This window comes from Petromyzon marinus, chromosome 19 (genome assembly GCF_048934315.1).
Source record: "Petromyzon marinus isolate PM22_M1 ecotype Great Lakes invasive population chromosome 19, UKy_Petmar_22M1.pri1.0, whole genome shotgun sequence".
Classification (NCBI taxonomy): Eukaryota; Metazoa; Chordata; class Hyperoartia; order Petromyzontiformes; family Petromyzontidae; genus Petromyzon; species Petromyzon marinus.
This window is the reverse complement of record NC_133685.1, coordinates 6,794,017-6,807,143: the sequence shown is the minus strand read 5'-3', so window position 1 is coordinate 6,807,143 and position 13,127 is coordinate 6,794,017. Positions and strand designations below refer to the sequence as shown.

The following is a 13,127-nucleotide window of genomic DNA, read 5'->3' as shown; positions in this document are numbered from 1 at the left end:
GAAATGTTCACGCACTACTCACAGCCCTGTTCTGCCCCTTATCAAAACGTACACTGCTACACGCAGATTAGAGTGCCTGGTTTGGTATGGAAGGTTCACAGCACTTGCCGAAACATCACCAGTGCTCATTAACACTCACCAACAGCACTCAGGAACCCTCAAAGACACGGCAGATGAATAAACAGTACATGCAACACATGTACCGAAATGGCATTAATTAACAATTATATGCGACTACAAACTGTTGCTTCTGGTGGTTGTTGGCCACTGCCCCATAAGTCATAGGCATTTACGCAGGACAGTTAATGGATGCTGGAAAATGACTGATCCTGAGCAGCAATCGGTAGTAACAAGCAGAGACAATGGCAATACTCTCTTGGGATCTATTAGGTTACCCCATGGCCTAATGTGTCACAAGTAGCCTCTGTTAGACATATGTTCACGGTGGTGGTAAGATGCATGCCTGTGTGTGTACTTACTGTATTAGTGCCGCCCTCTCAAAGTATTGTATGGCCTTCTCACAGAACTGGGAGTCGATGTAATAAGCTCCAAGCCACTCGATCACCTCAATGTCACATGGGTAATGACGGTACGACTGCACACAAGGCACACACGGGAAAGGGGATTGACGTCACGGATTGCAAAAAATGTGGTTATATACGTACGTTATGTTTAAACTGATACGTGCACAGTGGTAGTGGTGCCGCATGCGAGTGCAGTTAAGTAACGTGTCTTTGAGACGGCCGCTTGCGTTGTGGCCGAAACGTCGTGAGAATTTTATTGTGTTATTTTATTCTCATTGTACGTGACATTACCGAAAGAACCAAAGAAGAATAACGAAAGTGAGTTGTGAAAGCTTTTCTTAACACTTGGTTCATATTGGCTCCTCATCGTTGTGATGGAGGCATAAGCACGTACTAGCAGTGGGCAATTGTGTGCGAGCACCTCGCGCTAGGTGGTCATGCATCCAGTTGAATAATAAATGTGGCTCTCTTGCTTCATCACGCACTTAAGAAGTTATCCTGTGTTTAGAAACACGCATTGAGATTATTTAAATAATTTTGCTGCTGTAAATGTCCAAATGATAAGACACTTTGTTGAGCTGTCATTTGTGGCCAGGTCGCTTCTGAAAAATAAGTTAACATCTCAGTGGGCTTTGCGCTAGGAAAGATGGGGATGGTTTCGTTTTATTTGTATGTGTTTGGGTGATTTATTTACCTTTCCTGTACTTTGCACGACTATCATGTGTTGTACTGTTTGTCGTTGTGACGTACTTACTCGCCCATACTGGACATCTGTGAAAAAAGAGCTTTAAAGCTCATCGGATTCCTCCAGAATAAATAAATATTAGGATTCTGACTTGTATTCTGATTTTTATACCTTTCAGTTCTGATGCTAGAAACTATGAATCACCCGCGATGCATAAGGGATGCGTTTCTGGGAAATGCCACTTTACTCGAAATCACTTAAAGCGAACTATAATTTCCCGTAGACATGATGTTAAAGTCAGGGGTTGCGTTCCTATCTGACATGCAAAAAGAAAAATGCGTGACTAAATGTTATGAAGTGTGCAAAATTTGAATTTGAATGGCAAGAAGGCCAGGACACTTGAGTGACATAACCATTGGGGAAGATGAGGCTCTGATTGGCTTAAAGGGGAAGGTTCAGGGTGAGAATTTTCAAGAACTGTGGAGTGAGAGGAACAAGGGGGTATAAAAGGGAATGTGTTCGGGGCTCTCTGGGGACTCTGTGTGTTACATGTTACATTACCGGCTTGCAATAAATAGCCCTTATTACCGAGCAAAGTACTGGGAAGACTCCATCTTGTTCAGAATGCAGCTGCTAGTGCTTACATGTACACAATTCCATGAGCACATTACAGCAGTCCTCTTATCTCTTCATTGGCTACCGGTCAAATTTTGAGTGGTTCTTAAGGTACTGCTATTAACCTACAGTGAGGGAAAAAAGTATTTGATCCCCTGCTGATTTTGTACGTTTGCCCACTGATCAAAGAAATGATCAGTCTATAATTTTAATGGTAGGTTTATTTGAACAGTGAGAGACAGAATAACAACAACAAAATCCAGAAAAACGCATGTCAAAAATGTTATAAATTGATTTGCATTTTAATGAGGGAAATAAGTATTTGACTCCTCTGCAAAACATGACTTAGTACTCGGTGGCAAAACCCTTGTTGGCAATCACAGAGGTCAGACGTTTCTTGTAGTTGGCCACCAGGTTTGCACACATCTCAGGAGGGATTTTGTCCCACTCCTCTTTGCAGATCTTCTACAAGTCTAAGGTATCGAGGCTGATGTTTGGCAACTCGAACCTTCAGCTCCCTCCACAGATTTTCTACGGGATTAAGGTCTGGAGACTGGCTAGGCCACTCCAGGACCTTAATGTGCTTCTTCTTGAGCCAATCCTTTGTTGCCTTGGCCGTGTGTTTTGGGTATTCCAGCACGAGTACAATTCACTGTAGAGTATCAGTACTGTCGAGCACAATATACTGTACTGTAGTGTGCCATAAACTGCAGAGTACATGTGGTTTTGCTGTTGTTTTTATTACATTTCCATTGAAATTGTGTCTGCGAGCAGACCTTTCATATATCCAGACCATGCCCCCCCCCACCCCCTATTGTCTGGCTGTCCAGGGTGTTGACTGGACACACAAATGTCTGGTAGCGGTGGCGAGTGTGCACACCTCATAGTGGTACTGCAGGGCCTGAGACTTGTCCCCGTCAGCGTCGTAGACGTCTCCGAGGCGGGCGAGGGCGTGCGGGTCTGTGGGCACCACTGTCACCAGCTGCAGCAGCCACTCCGCTGCTTGTCCTGCTTCCTCCAGTGCTTCATATCTGCAAAAGCGTTCATCAATAAATTCAACTTTTCTGCTCTCCATTATACCTGTAGTTTTGGCGATCTGTGCCTAACGCCTGACACTCTGTATGCTGTGTGCAACGCTGGTGCAGGCTACGTGACGCGAAGACAGTTTCCAATCATTCCTGCATTTGCTATCACTGTCAATAAGTCACAAGGACAGTTTTTTTAGCATGTTGCACTTGATCTCAACGAACCTGTTTTTTTTTTTCCCACAGACAACTTTGTTATGTTGCTTTGTCAAGATGCAAAAACCCAACCAACATCGAAGTGCTGATTCAACAAAATTCATCTCAAGGAAAAACTTTTGGGAGATGATTGTCAATTACAATCTTTACATTTTAGTCTATTTTCATTAAATATTTGTTTGTATAAACCCATCACATGACTGGTAATTACACCAGTATATATATGGCATTGGGGCCTAAAAGAGCTAATCTGTCAGGGTACAATCCAGCTCCCACAATTCTACATTGTAGATTTACATGAAAACTAATTTGAAAACTAATTTCTTGAGAACTGCTTTGTGTGTTTAGTTTGTTGTCCTCCGATACCGCCAATTATCACGGCTGGCTACATATGGTGCGAAAGAAGTTCAACATACATACATGGCAGGAAAGGACAGCGGAGCCTCTACTTTAGTCCAAGGATGGTGACCCCACTGATATTTTTAACCAACACTAGAAATGTAACAATTTTTTCAAATGAATCAAATCAATTGCTCTGCTCACAATACTGTACATGCATTAAATTGTGTTTGTTTTGTTTGGAAGGTGATTCTACAACAACCTGTGACATAAGGTTTAAAATGCAGGCTTTCGCACCTGATAGGCCCAGAGTGATGACATCACCTTTACTCCCCTATTTAAGACCGAAACAGGAGGACTTCTTCACAATTCTGGCTATTGCCTGATGAAGCTGGTTGTTGTAATCACCAGCAAAATTTCACAGTACTCGAATTGTAAATGTTGTGGGTTTACTCTCCAACACACCGGTGTGCTGAAGTAGTAACTAATTTGCACGTTTTGTTTATGTTACTAATTGGCTGTGTCGGGTGGTGGCAGGTTTAACGAGCTATCTATTTACACGATCTAACCCAAAAAAAAAACTTGCTATGACATACAGCAGCCCGAAAGCATCCATCAGACCTCCTGTACACCACCTGGAGGTCAAGACAGTGCTGTTCTAAGCTTTCTACAAAGGAGAGGCAGCCTATATTCTCCAGAAAGCATTCAGACATTCTGCAAGAATGCCTGCAGCAAAACGCCTAATGTCTCTGGGGAAGTCCTCCTACAACATGGGGTTTGCCCAGAAGAAAAGATCATTACACGCTCACTTTTCATCTTTCCCTATTCTCTTGGGAAAGTTGTTGTGGAGGGTTTAATGTTATCAACCAGGGCACAATGTTGATGGGTATGGCCTTTATATTACCTTCTTACCCAAGTGATGCCCGAGGTGTTGGCTGGGCGATCTCAATGCTTCAGACAAATTAGCCATATATTTTTGCTGTCACAACTTAAGCACTCGGTAGACAAGAGCCAACACGCTACCTTCTTGTATGTTGTACTGGTAATGTTGTACTCATCCTCAAAAACGGCGTTTCAAAATTAACGTGTTTTGGGTTAGATCGCGTTATTTATAAATGTGTCGTAACCCTCCACCACCCGACACGGCCAAACAGTAAAAAATGTGTCACGTTGACAAAAGACAAATAGTTCACTACTTTAGCCCACCGGTGTGTTGAAGAGTGAATCCACAACATTTACAGTTGTGACACATTGATTACTGTTTGGCCGTGTCGGGTGGTGGAGGGTTACGACACATTTATAAATAATGCGATCTAACCCAAAAACCTTTGTTATGAATAATATTGGTCGCGAAAGCCTACGTGTTAAACTTAGTGTTTCAAAAGTATGAGTCTAAGTTGGGGTTATTCATTTTAGTCACATTGTGTGGGTGGATGTGGCTGAAGGTGTGCGTGTTCTATGGGAGTGGGAGTGCAGTGGTTACCCCACTGCACTGTGAACCGAATGTCCCGAGTTCGATTTCCACTCAACACGACAACATGCCACAAATGAACCACAATACTTTGCTGATCTCATCAAGGAGCATAAACCATCACGTGAACTCCAGTCATCCTCGCAGTAGCTTTTGGCTAGCATCGAACAAAGATGGTCATCGCCTTGCGCACCTTCAAGTGTGCTTCTGTGGCCATATGGAATGCTCTCCCTTCCGATATTAGGAAGCCACTAGAGCGATGCACTTTTAAATCATCTAGATTGAACACTCATTTCTGAAGAACTGCTTTTTGTGTTTAGTTTGTTGTCTTTCCCTCGCACCTCTGATTAGCACGGTTGCCTACGTACGGTGCGAAAGAAGTCAACATACATACATACATCGGTGAAGACTATCTGAACCAGTCATGGGGCTCCCCTAGGTCGACTCAGCCTTAAATGAGTACCTGGTGCAGTGTGTAAACATGAACATTGTGGAGACAATCGCAACCGGGTGTGGTGTGAGCCCACCACCCTTATTGCCCACTGTTTCGGCCTTCATGGTTTGCTAGCTAACCACACTTGCCCCAACAGTGCGTTAAAAAGGCGAGATGGGGTTCTTTGTGTTTTGTTACATGCTGGCGATGTGGTGCATCACTGGAGGGTGGTTGCGCAGGATGGAGTGCAACTTGAGAAAGCAATCGAGCGCATCCTGGAGACGTCCAAGATGCTTGTGCACCAGGCCTGCACAATACAATACAGCACAGCGTCTTCACACACGGCAGCAATGCCACATCACAAACAACTTCACAGAACATTGTTGCACACAAAACCAGTGGGTTATGTTCATCTCTGAGGGTGGCCGTGTTCCTGAGCTACAGGTGGAAAGTACACATTTCCATGGTACGTGCTGGCCTCTCCATAGAACCACCAGTGTGGCATAGCGAAGCGGGCAGCGTGGTGACCTGATTCTTGAATAGAAGTGACATGTAGAATTGTAACAATTCATTGAATTACTGGGAAGGAGGTTGATTGTTCAACCCAACATGCTTTATGTGGAGGGTGCATTCCACTGTATATGAATGTGCCCCACTGATTTCTATATCAAAAGCTAAAAACACTTCACCGTTGTCAGAATAGAGAGAAAAAATACATATTTTTATTAAGGGTAGGAGACAGCATTTTGCAATCTGCTCCACTGAAACAACTAGGGAAATATGGAGTCAGCTAACACGACCAGTGTTGTGTTATCCAAGAAACATGAGTGAAACAAAAGTAGCATACAAAGAGTTCAACGAGCAAAAGTAAACAAGTGTTGGAGGAGCACAGCTGAAACAAAACAACAAAGGAGGAGATGGAGCGATAAGATTAGCTTATCTTCAGGAGTTAGGATGATGGCATCATCAGACCAAAAGGGATGGTGTTTTTTTCTTGATTAAACTATTTTTATTTTTAACCAGGTAAGGCCCACTGAGCTTCATAGCACTTTTTCAGAAGTGACCTGTGGATCACAAAATGGCTTCTTATCAAGTGGAAATTTATAAAAGCCAAATACTCTAAATGCATAATATAAATGTTTAGGGAAAAACCGGAGGACATGGAGGAAAAAAACCACGTGACCACGGGCAGAGAGACAGACATGCAAACTCTAAATATACAACAGGCGTCAGGGTCAAGATCGAACCCACGACCTCCTGCATACCAAGCGAGTTCATTAACATCTCGCCACCATGGTGCCCCCGTGATTATGTGGTGAGACCTGAATCGAGCATTCAATTACTTTCAACTTGTAATTTGCACAGTATTTGCTCACTCTGAAAGACAGAGAATAACTCGGAGGTTCAAGGAACTACAGACATGCGGTAAAGGCAGCCAGGTGGTGAACCGGCACCAAATTCCCCCAAGCTCTGTGGTCCTCTACATAAAAAAAAAAATTGAAACTATTTTTTTATTTTACAATGTAAGGCCCACTGAGCTGTATAGCTCTTTTTCAAAAGCGACCTGGCTATAACAAAATATAGCTCAACGAAGTGGCTTATCACGTGGAAATGTATCGCAGCCAAATACTCTAAACGCGTGTTTCTAAATCTGGAGGGAAAAACTGGAGGACTCGGAGAAAAATCCACGCGACCACGGGGAGAGGAACAGGCAAACTCCAAATATACAGCAGGCGTCAGGGTCGGGATCGAACCCACGCAATCCTGTATACCATGGTAGGTGTTATCGGCCAATTCGCGAGTGTTTACGTCTTGGGAGGAGACCGGAGCACCCGAACAAAAAACACGTGTGCAAAGGCACAATACTCTATCCCATACAGATGTAAGAGAGATGGGGGATTAGACCACACTTGTTGTACTGCCCCATCTCTTGTGGTCAAGTTAGGTATGGCAACCTCGGCACCGCAGTGCTGAAATACAGGCATCTGGAAATCATGATAAAGATTCTCAATGATGATTTTGATAAGGTTGATACTTAACTTTGTTATAGTCAGCTGTGTTTTTCTTTTACTCATACATTATATACATTAACATTTTAATTATTATTCAATTATCCACAATCTGTTTGCCCCCCCCCCCCCATTTCCCAATGAATGTCGCCGTGGTGACGAAGTACTACTTCCCTCGCCTGGTACGCAGGAGGTCTTGGGTTCCATGCGGAGCCTAACCCCTGTATATTTGGAGTTTGCATGGCTCTCTCGCCATGGTCGTGTGTATTTTCCCCGGGTTTTTGCCCTCCATATTTAGAAACATGCATTTCGATTATTTAGCTCCATCTATAAATCCCCACATATAAGCCACTTCGATGAGCTATCATCCGGTCCCTGCATCTCGCGTGTTCAAATGCGCTTCTGCGGAAGTCTGGAACTCTCTCCCTTCTGATATTAGGAAGCCACGGAGCGATGCACTTTTAAATCTAGATTGAAAACTCATTTCTTAAAAACTTATTCTTGTGTTTAGTTTGTTGTCCTTTCCCTGCACCTCCGACTCGCTCAGTTGGATACGTACTGTGCGAAAGAAGTTCAACATACATACATAGGTGTGGCCAGCTCGCCTCTGAAAAAGGAGCTCATATCTCATTTGGTTTTACCTGCTAAAATAAAACATCAGCCGTTAATAACAGTAACGCGTCCACATACTGCACACGTGAATTTATATCTTTTCGCATGCCCTCGTGTGCTAACTTGCACGCCGGTCTCTCTCTCTCTCCCGCTTTGCTTGTTTTGTGTCTCCCCCACCCCCCACCCCCCCTCCCGTGCGAGCGGGCGTCGAGCTACCCAGGTTGTAGAGAGCCTCGGTGCACGAGGCGTCGTTGCGGAGCGCCTCGCGGTAGTAGTCGGCCGCCTGCTCCGCGGAGCCCCCGAGGAACAAGCAGTTGCCCTTGTTAACGAGCGCCTGCGGGTTGTAGCGATCGGCCGCCATGGCCGCATCGGCATATCTCTCCGCCTGGGCCACGTCGTTCCTCTGTTGGGCAGAGCAGTGGGGGAGGAGGGAGGGGCGTGGGGGAAGAGAAGGTACAGGAGGATGTTTCAATAAGCAAAGCCGGCCCCCCTATTTATTCCGTGATCTAGGGTCACACTGTATAATTAGAATCACAGCGAACGGGGGCATTACCCCCTCTCACTCATGTGCCAGGGGAAATGTAAACGACATGCCACACGATCCGTACAGTTTCCACCGTTCATCAGCTTCACTTTTCAATACATTTCACGCATATAGTCTGCCCTCCGATAACGCGACAGTTGCGTTCCTGAAGAACACCACGTTATGGAAAAATCGTGTCATAATAAATTATAATATAGGCTAAAGCACAGTCCTCAGTAACACGTGAGATGCGTACCCAGGCTGATCAAAGACTGAGGCGCGTGGGTAGCATCTAGAAGCATCCCGCAGCATCCCACCTTCTATGATGCTACACCGAGGCAGCCGTAGAACTGCTTATTCCTACTCGTGCGACGTAGCTCTATTCACTCAATTGCGTTATATCCACTTCCCATCTGCATTCTAAAAAATGTGTTCCCTAATACATTCATTCTGTTATATCCAATTCGCGTTATGAAAACATGCGGCATTATAGGAGGACATACTGCATTTACTCCCTCAGAGGATAAAAAAACATATGTAATGATTCGCTGCTCTTCCAAATTGAAGTTATGACCTCGTGGTAAAATCTACATAAAGAAAATATTACCATTCACTGTGCAATTTTGACTGAAATGGCACCACCAAAGGACACTGGATTAGTAGACGTCTCTTTCCTTAGGAGTAGAGCAAGTGGCACGCAATTTGAATGCTGTAAAGTCAAATCTTTGTTTGGGGTTATCTCAGCCCATCATCCCTCAGTATAATGCGTGTAAGTCGATAACGGCCATTCCATGGATAGTCTCGCCACCATCAAAGGAATGTCAAACCTAAACCACTTTCTCAGCACTGTAAAAGGAGGATTAGCACCACCTTTATGCTCATTTGAGCGGAAATTACTTTGACATTGACTTATTGAAATACCCTTATAGACAGAGGCAGGCAGTAAATGGTGAGCAGCTGTTCAGACACTGTCTGTGGGTTACTCTGACTCGGCACACAATGTTCACATCAGGGGTTTGCAACAGCGGTCGGAATAACAATGAGCAGAGTGACCTTGAGGATCACACCACTTGTGTTGTGTTTTTCAGGATGTTTATCTGAATTAGATGAAGTTAAACTGAAAGCGGACTGTAGCATGATATAGCACATGGCTGTCGAACAGGTCTGGAGGCAGCACGTGACTTGGCTATGACGTTGATGATATTACTTATATTATTATCATTACAGCAAAGCCACAGTTAGTCTCATAACTAGAATTCCGTGGTCTGTGCAAGACTTGCCTTCTCATAAAATCTAAAATAAAAACTCTTTACTTCTCATTTATTTTATTCATTTGTATTTACTAGTCACCTTTCTTATGCTATTTTCTGGGCACGGTTGCACTTTATTTTTTGCGCGTGGTTACAATTTACTTTGCTCAGTCGGTGTTAGCCACTGAGATCATGATGGGTTTCTTTCATCCCTGTTGCTCTGTGCCCCCTGTTATTGTTCCCATTATGCTGTAATGTGCACGGATGCCTACTTTATTGAGGGCGATATTAACACATCTAATAAAGATTGATTGATTTTCTGGAGGGTCCTGCCAAGTTTTTGCAGCAGGGTTTGATGATCAATTTGTAAAATCTTGACTTAAAGTTTTCGTGACTGCAGGACTTAATACTCGTTGGGTCTTTCGGTAAAGTCACATTGATAGAAGAAAAATAATAATAAAAAATCACGACGTTTCGATCGCAACACGAGCAATCGTCTTCAGGTGAAAAAATACAGCAGGCGAACTGCTGAGGCAGGAGAAATATAGCGGGAGAACTACTGCAGCAAGAGGTTATATAGGTTTGAGATGGGTGCAACCCAAGGGTAAATGGGCGGGGCTAGAGATGGAATTTGCATGTAAATGTAAGATCGGAGAGCCTGCTATACCTCACGACTACGGTGCTAAAGAGGCGGCCATTGTATTGCTAGAGATTAGCATATCAATCTATAATTTGCATGTAAATGTAACCTCTGCAACAACACAAAGAGCTTGTGATGGTTTGTTATGGCTTCGATCTTACATTATGCAAGAGGCTACTTGATTAACGTTCATGCTGCTCACGTAACCACCCTGCGCTGGCCTCGAAGAAAGGTCGTGACCCCACAGAGTATGTACCAGGAAGAAGAGAAACGCCAAGTTCGTGGCGGCTGCACTCTTCACACGTGTGTCTTTTTTTTCAAACATCTTCAACGCCTCAACAGCCTGCACACAAGACACCGACACAACCCGTGCACGGGCTTGGACAGTCCAACAGCAACAGTGCAGTCCACTGGCATACTGACACCCATTTACACAAACCATAAGCGGTACTATACAATCCTTGCGTTACTTGAATGGCATTGCACCCTTAACTTAAAAACCAAATGTTTACTTGAGTATCTGATATTTAGTTGTTTTTTTTTATCTAAAAAGCTAGATTTAATTGGTGAACATACCAAAAAAACATAACAAAAAACATTCAAGCACCAATCAGCATCACGATTAATTGTTGTTCTTCCATCACTCTCACAGCTCCTACCTGATCAAAGTCTTTCAGCTTGAGGTACATGATGGCCTTGTTAATCTCCAGGTCATTGGCCAGTTCCACATACTGGGATGCCTTCACCGTCTCCACACACCTGCAGCACGTGTGTAAACACCATCGGACAAAGAGTGTCACTGCATCGCGCGCTTTCAGATGCGCTTCGGCGGCCGTCTGGAATGCTCTTCTGATATTAGGAAGCTACTGGAACGATGCACTTTTAAATCATATAGAATGAAAACTCATTTCTTTAGAACTACTTTTTGTGTTTAGTTTGTTGTCCTTTCCCCGCACCTCCAATTAGCACGGTGTGCAACGTACAGTGCGAAAGAAGTCCAACATAAACACATACATATAAACGTAAGATGCTCGTCTCCACTGGTGGTGACATGGCCCAGCGGTAGTGCATTCACCGCTCGTTGCAGTGCGTCACGGTTAAAATCCAGCGGTCGCCCTGATTATTATTGCGGTGTGGATTAACCACCATAACGCTACTTGCCGTCACTCACAGTGGAGGTTAAACAACCCATGACGTCATTCACAAGAGTAGGCCATTTTACAAATTCTAAGATATCCCGCAAATTACTAAATGTATGTAGGTTGAACTTCATTCACACCGTACGTAGCCAACCGTACTAATCAGAGGTACCAAACATGCTACTCCTGATTGATTAGCACGGTGGTTTGATTAGCAACCACCGTGCTAATAAATCAGGACTATACACAGCAATTATTGCCCTCTACTGACAGACTAAAACCCCTGGCCACTCATGCCATTGAGACTATCCTGGTCTCTTGAGTTCTCACTTGGGTAAACAAATGAAACTAAACTTAAACATCAGCAACGGTCCTGAGTGAATAGTACAAATGCAACAATCCTATGGCAGGGTCCAGCCTTAAAAAGGCAACACGATTTCATGTAAAAATGTGTTTAACTTAATTGAGGTTGATGTTTATTTGATTGTTTAAAAAAAACAATAAAGTCTTTCGTGTATCACTGTGCGAAAAGATGCATTGCATGTTTTTATTCAGACGTGACTGTATCTGAAATTGTAAGTTAACAGCTTTGCTCGTAAAAGCCAGTTAACAAATTGGTTAACAGTACCAGTCGTATCCCGCCACAAAGGTCTCTTCGATAGCGGGGGCGATCAGCTTGGCCGCCGTCATGATGAAACGCTCTGCCATGGTGCGCCTGCATACCCCGAGCAGTGAATGCGTCAATGCTGCACCGTGGCCACCATCGCCAACACAATCAAAATACAAAGATCCTCCACAGAGCCTTAACAGACTGTTGGGGCAAGTGCTGTTAGCGAATAGGGCCTATAAAGGACGGCACGGCCGCCTTTGTCTCCCCAGCGGTGATGTTTACACACAGCACCAGGTACTAATTTGAGGCTGAGTCGACCTAGGGGAGGCTCATGATTAGTTCAAATAATCGTGACCTATGTTGGCCGTAAGCAGGAATTGAACTCGGGTCGCTGGGTTCATACAGCAGTGTGCTAACCTCTGCACTACCACTGCTCACAAAGCAGTACACACACACAAACACGTAAAAGTTGTGCCCTGATTTCAAGTCAAAATCCACACTCGAGAGACATGCCTGCTATTGACATAACTCCTAGTTTATGCACATAAGAGCATTATAGTCAGCCTATATCTGTTTAATATTTACGTTTCTATAGTTTTGTAATATGTGCTGAGATCAATCTAAAGGTAAACTGGCCAGGAAAATTTGCACTCCAAGGAATGTAATAATTAGCTTCGATTTAACTTTTGATTCATATTTGTGCAACATGTGCAATTCGTGTCACACGGTGAATCTTTTGCTTCTTGTTCCAATTGCTTTACTTCATTGCTGTACTTTGTTTTCTTCTGTTTTTGCTCATTGTCACCCAGGTCGTCACTCTTGCATATGAGACTCATCCTGGCCTCTTGAGTTCTCAACACCTGGTGGGTTGACATAAACTTGAAACTACTCCCTCATAAGACTGACTCACCCCTTGCTGCTCATTTGCTTCTGTCTGCTACCACTTTTGTGCAGCTGTTTCTCCTCGTCAACTTCGTCTTTATTGTCCAATTACACTGTCATCCCCACGACATAGTGCCATTTAGAAGTCACACAC

At 43.9% G+C, this 13,127-nt stretch overlaps 1 protein-coding gene across 2 annotated transcripts in view; it reads right to left on the bottom strand.

Annotated features, from left to right (window-relative positions):
- IFT88 (intraflagellar transport 88) overlaps positions 1–13,127 on the bottom strand; it is a 59,697-nt gene that overhangs the window by 16,536 nt on the left and 30,034 nt on the right. For both annotated transcript variants that reach the window (XM_032956858.2, XM_032956859.2), the window contains exons 14-20: positions 12,110–12,196; positions 11,002–11,101; positions 10,599–10,685; positions 8,146–8,332; positions 5,507–5,615; positions 2,705–2,855; positions 480–595 (exon numbers count right to left, since the gene is read on the bottom strand). In XM_032956858.2, the coding sequence (XP_032812749.1) occupies positions 480–595; positions 2,705–2,855; positions 5,507–5,615; positions 8,146–8,332; positions 10,599–10,685; positions 11,002–11,101; positions 12,110–12,196 (837 nt within the window). The remainder of the gene's footprint in view (positions 1–479; positions 596–2,704; positions 2,856–5,506; positions 5,616–8,145; positions 8,333–10,598; positions 10,686–11,001; positions 11,102–12,109; positions 12,197–13,127) is intronic.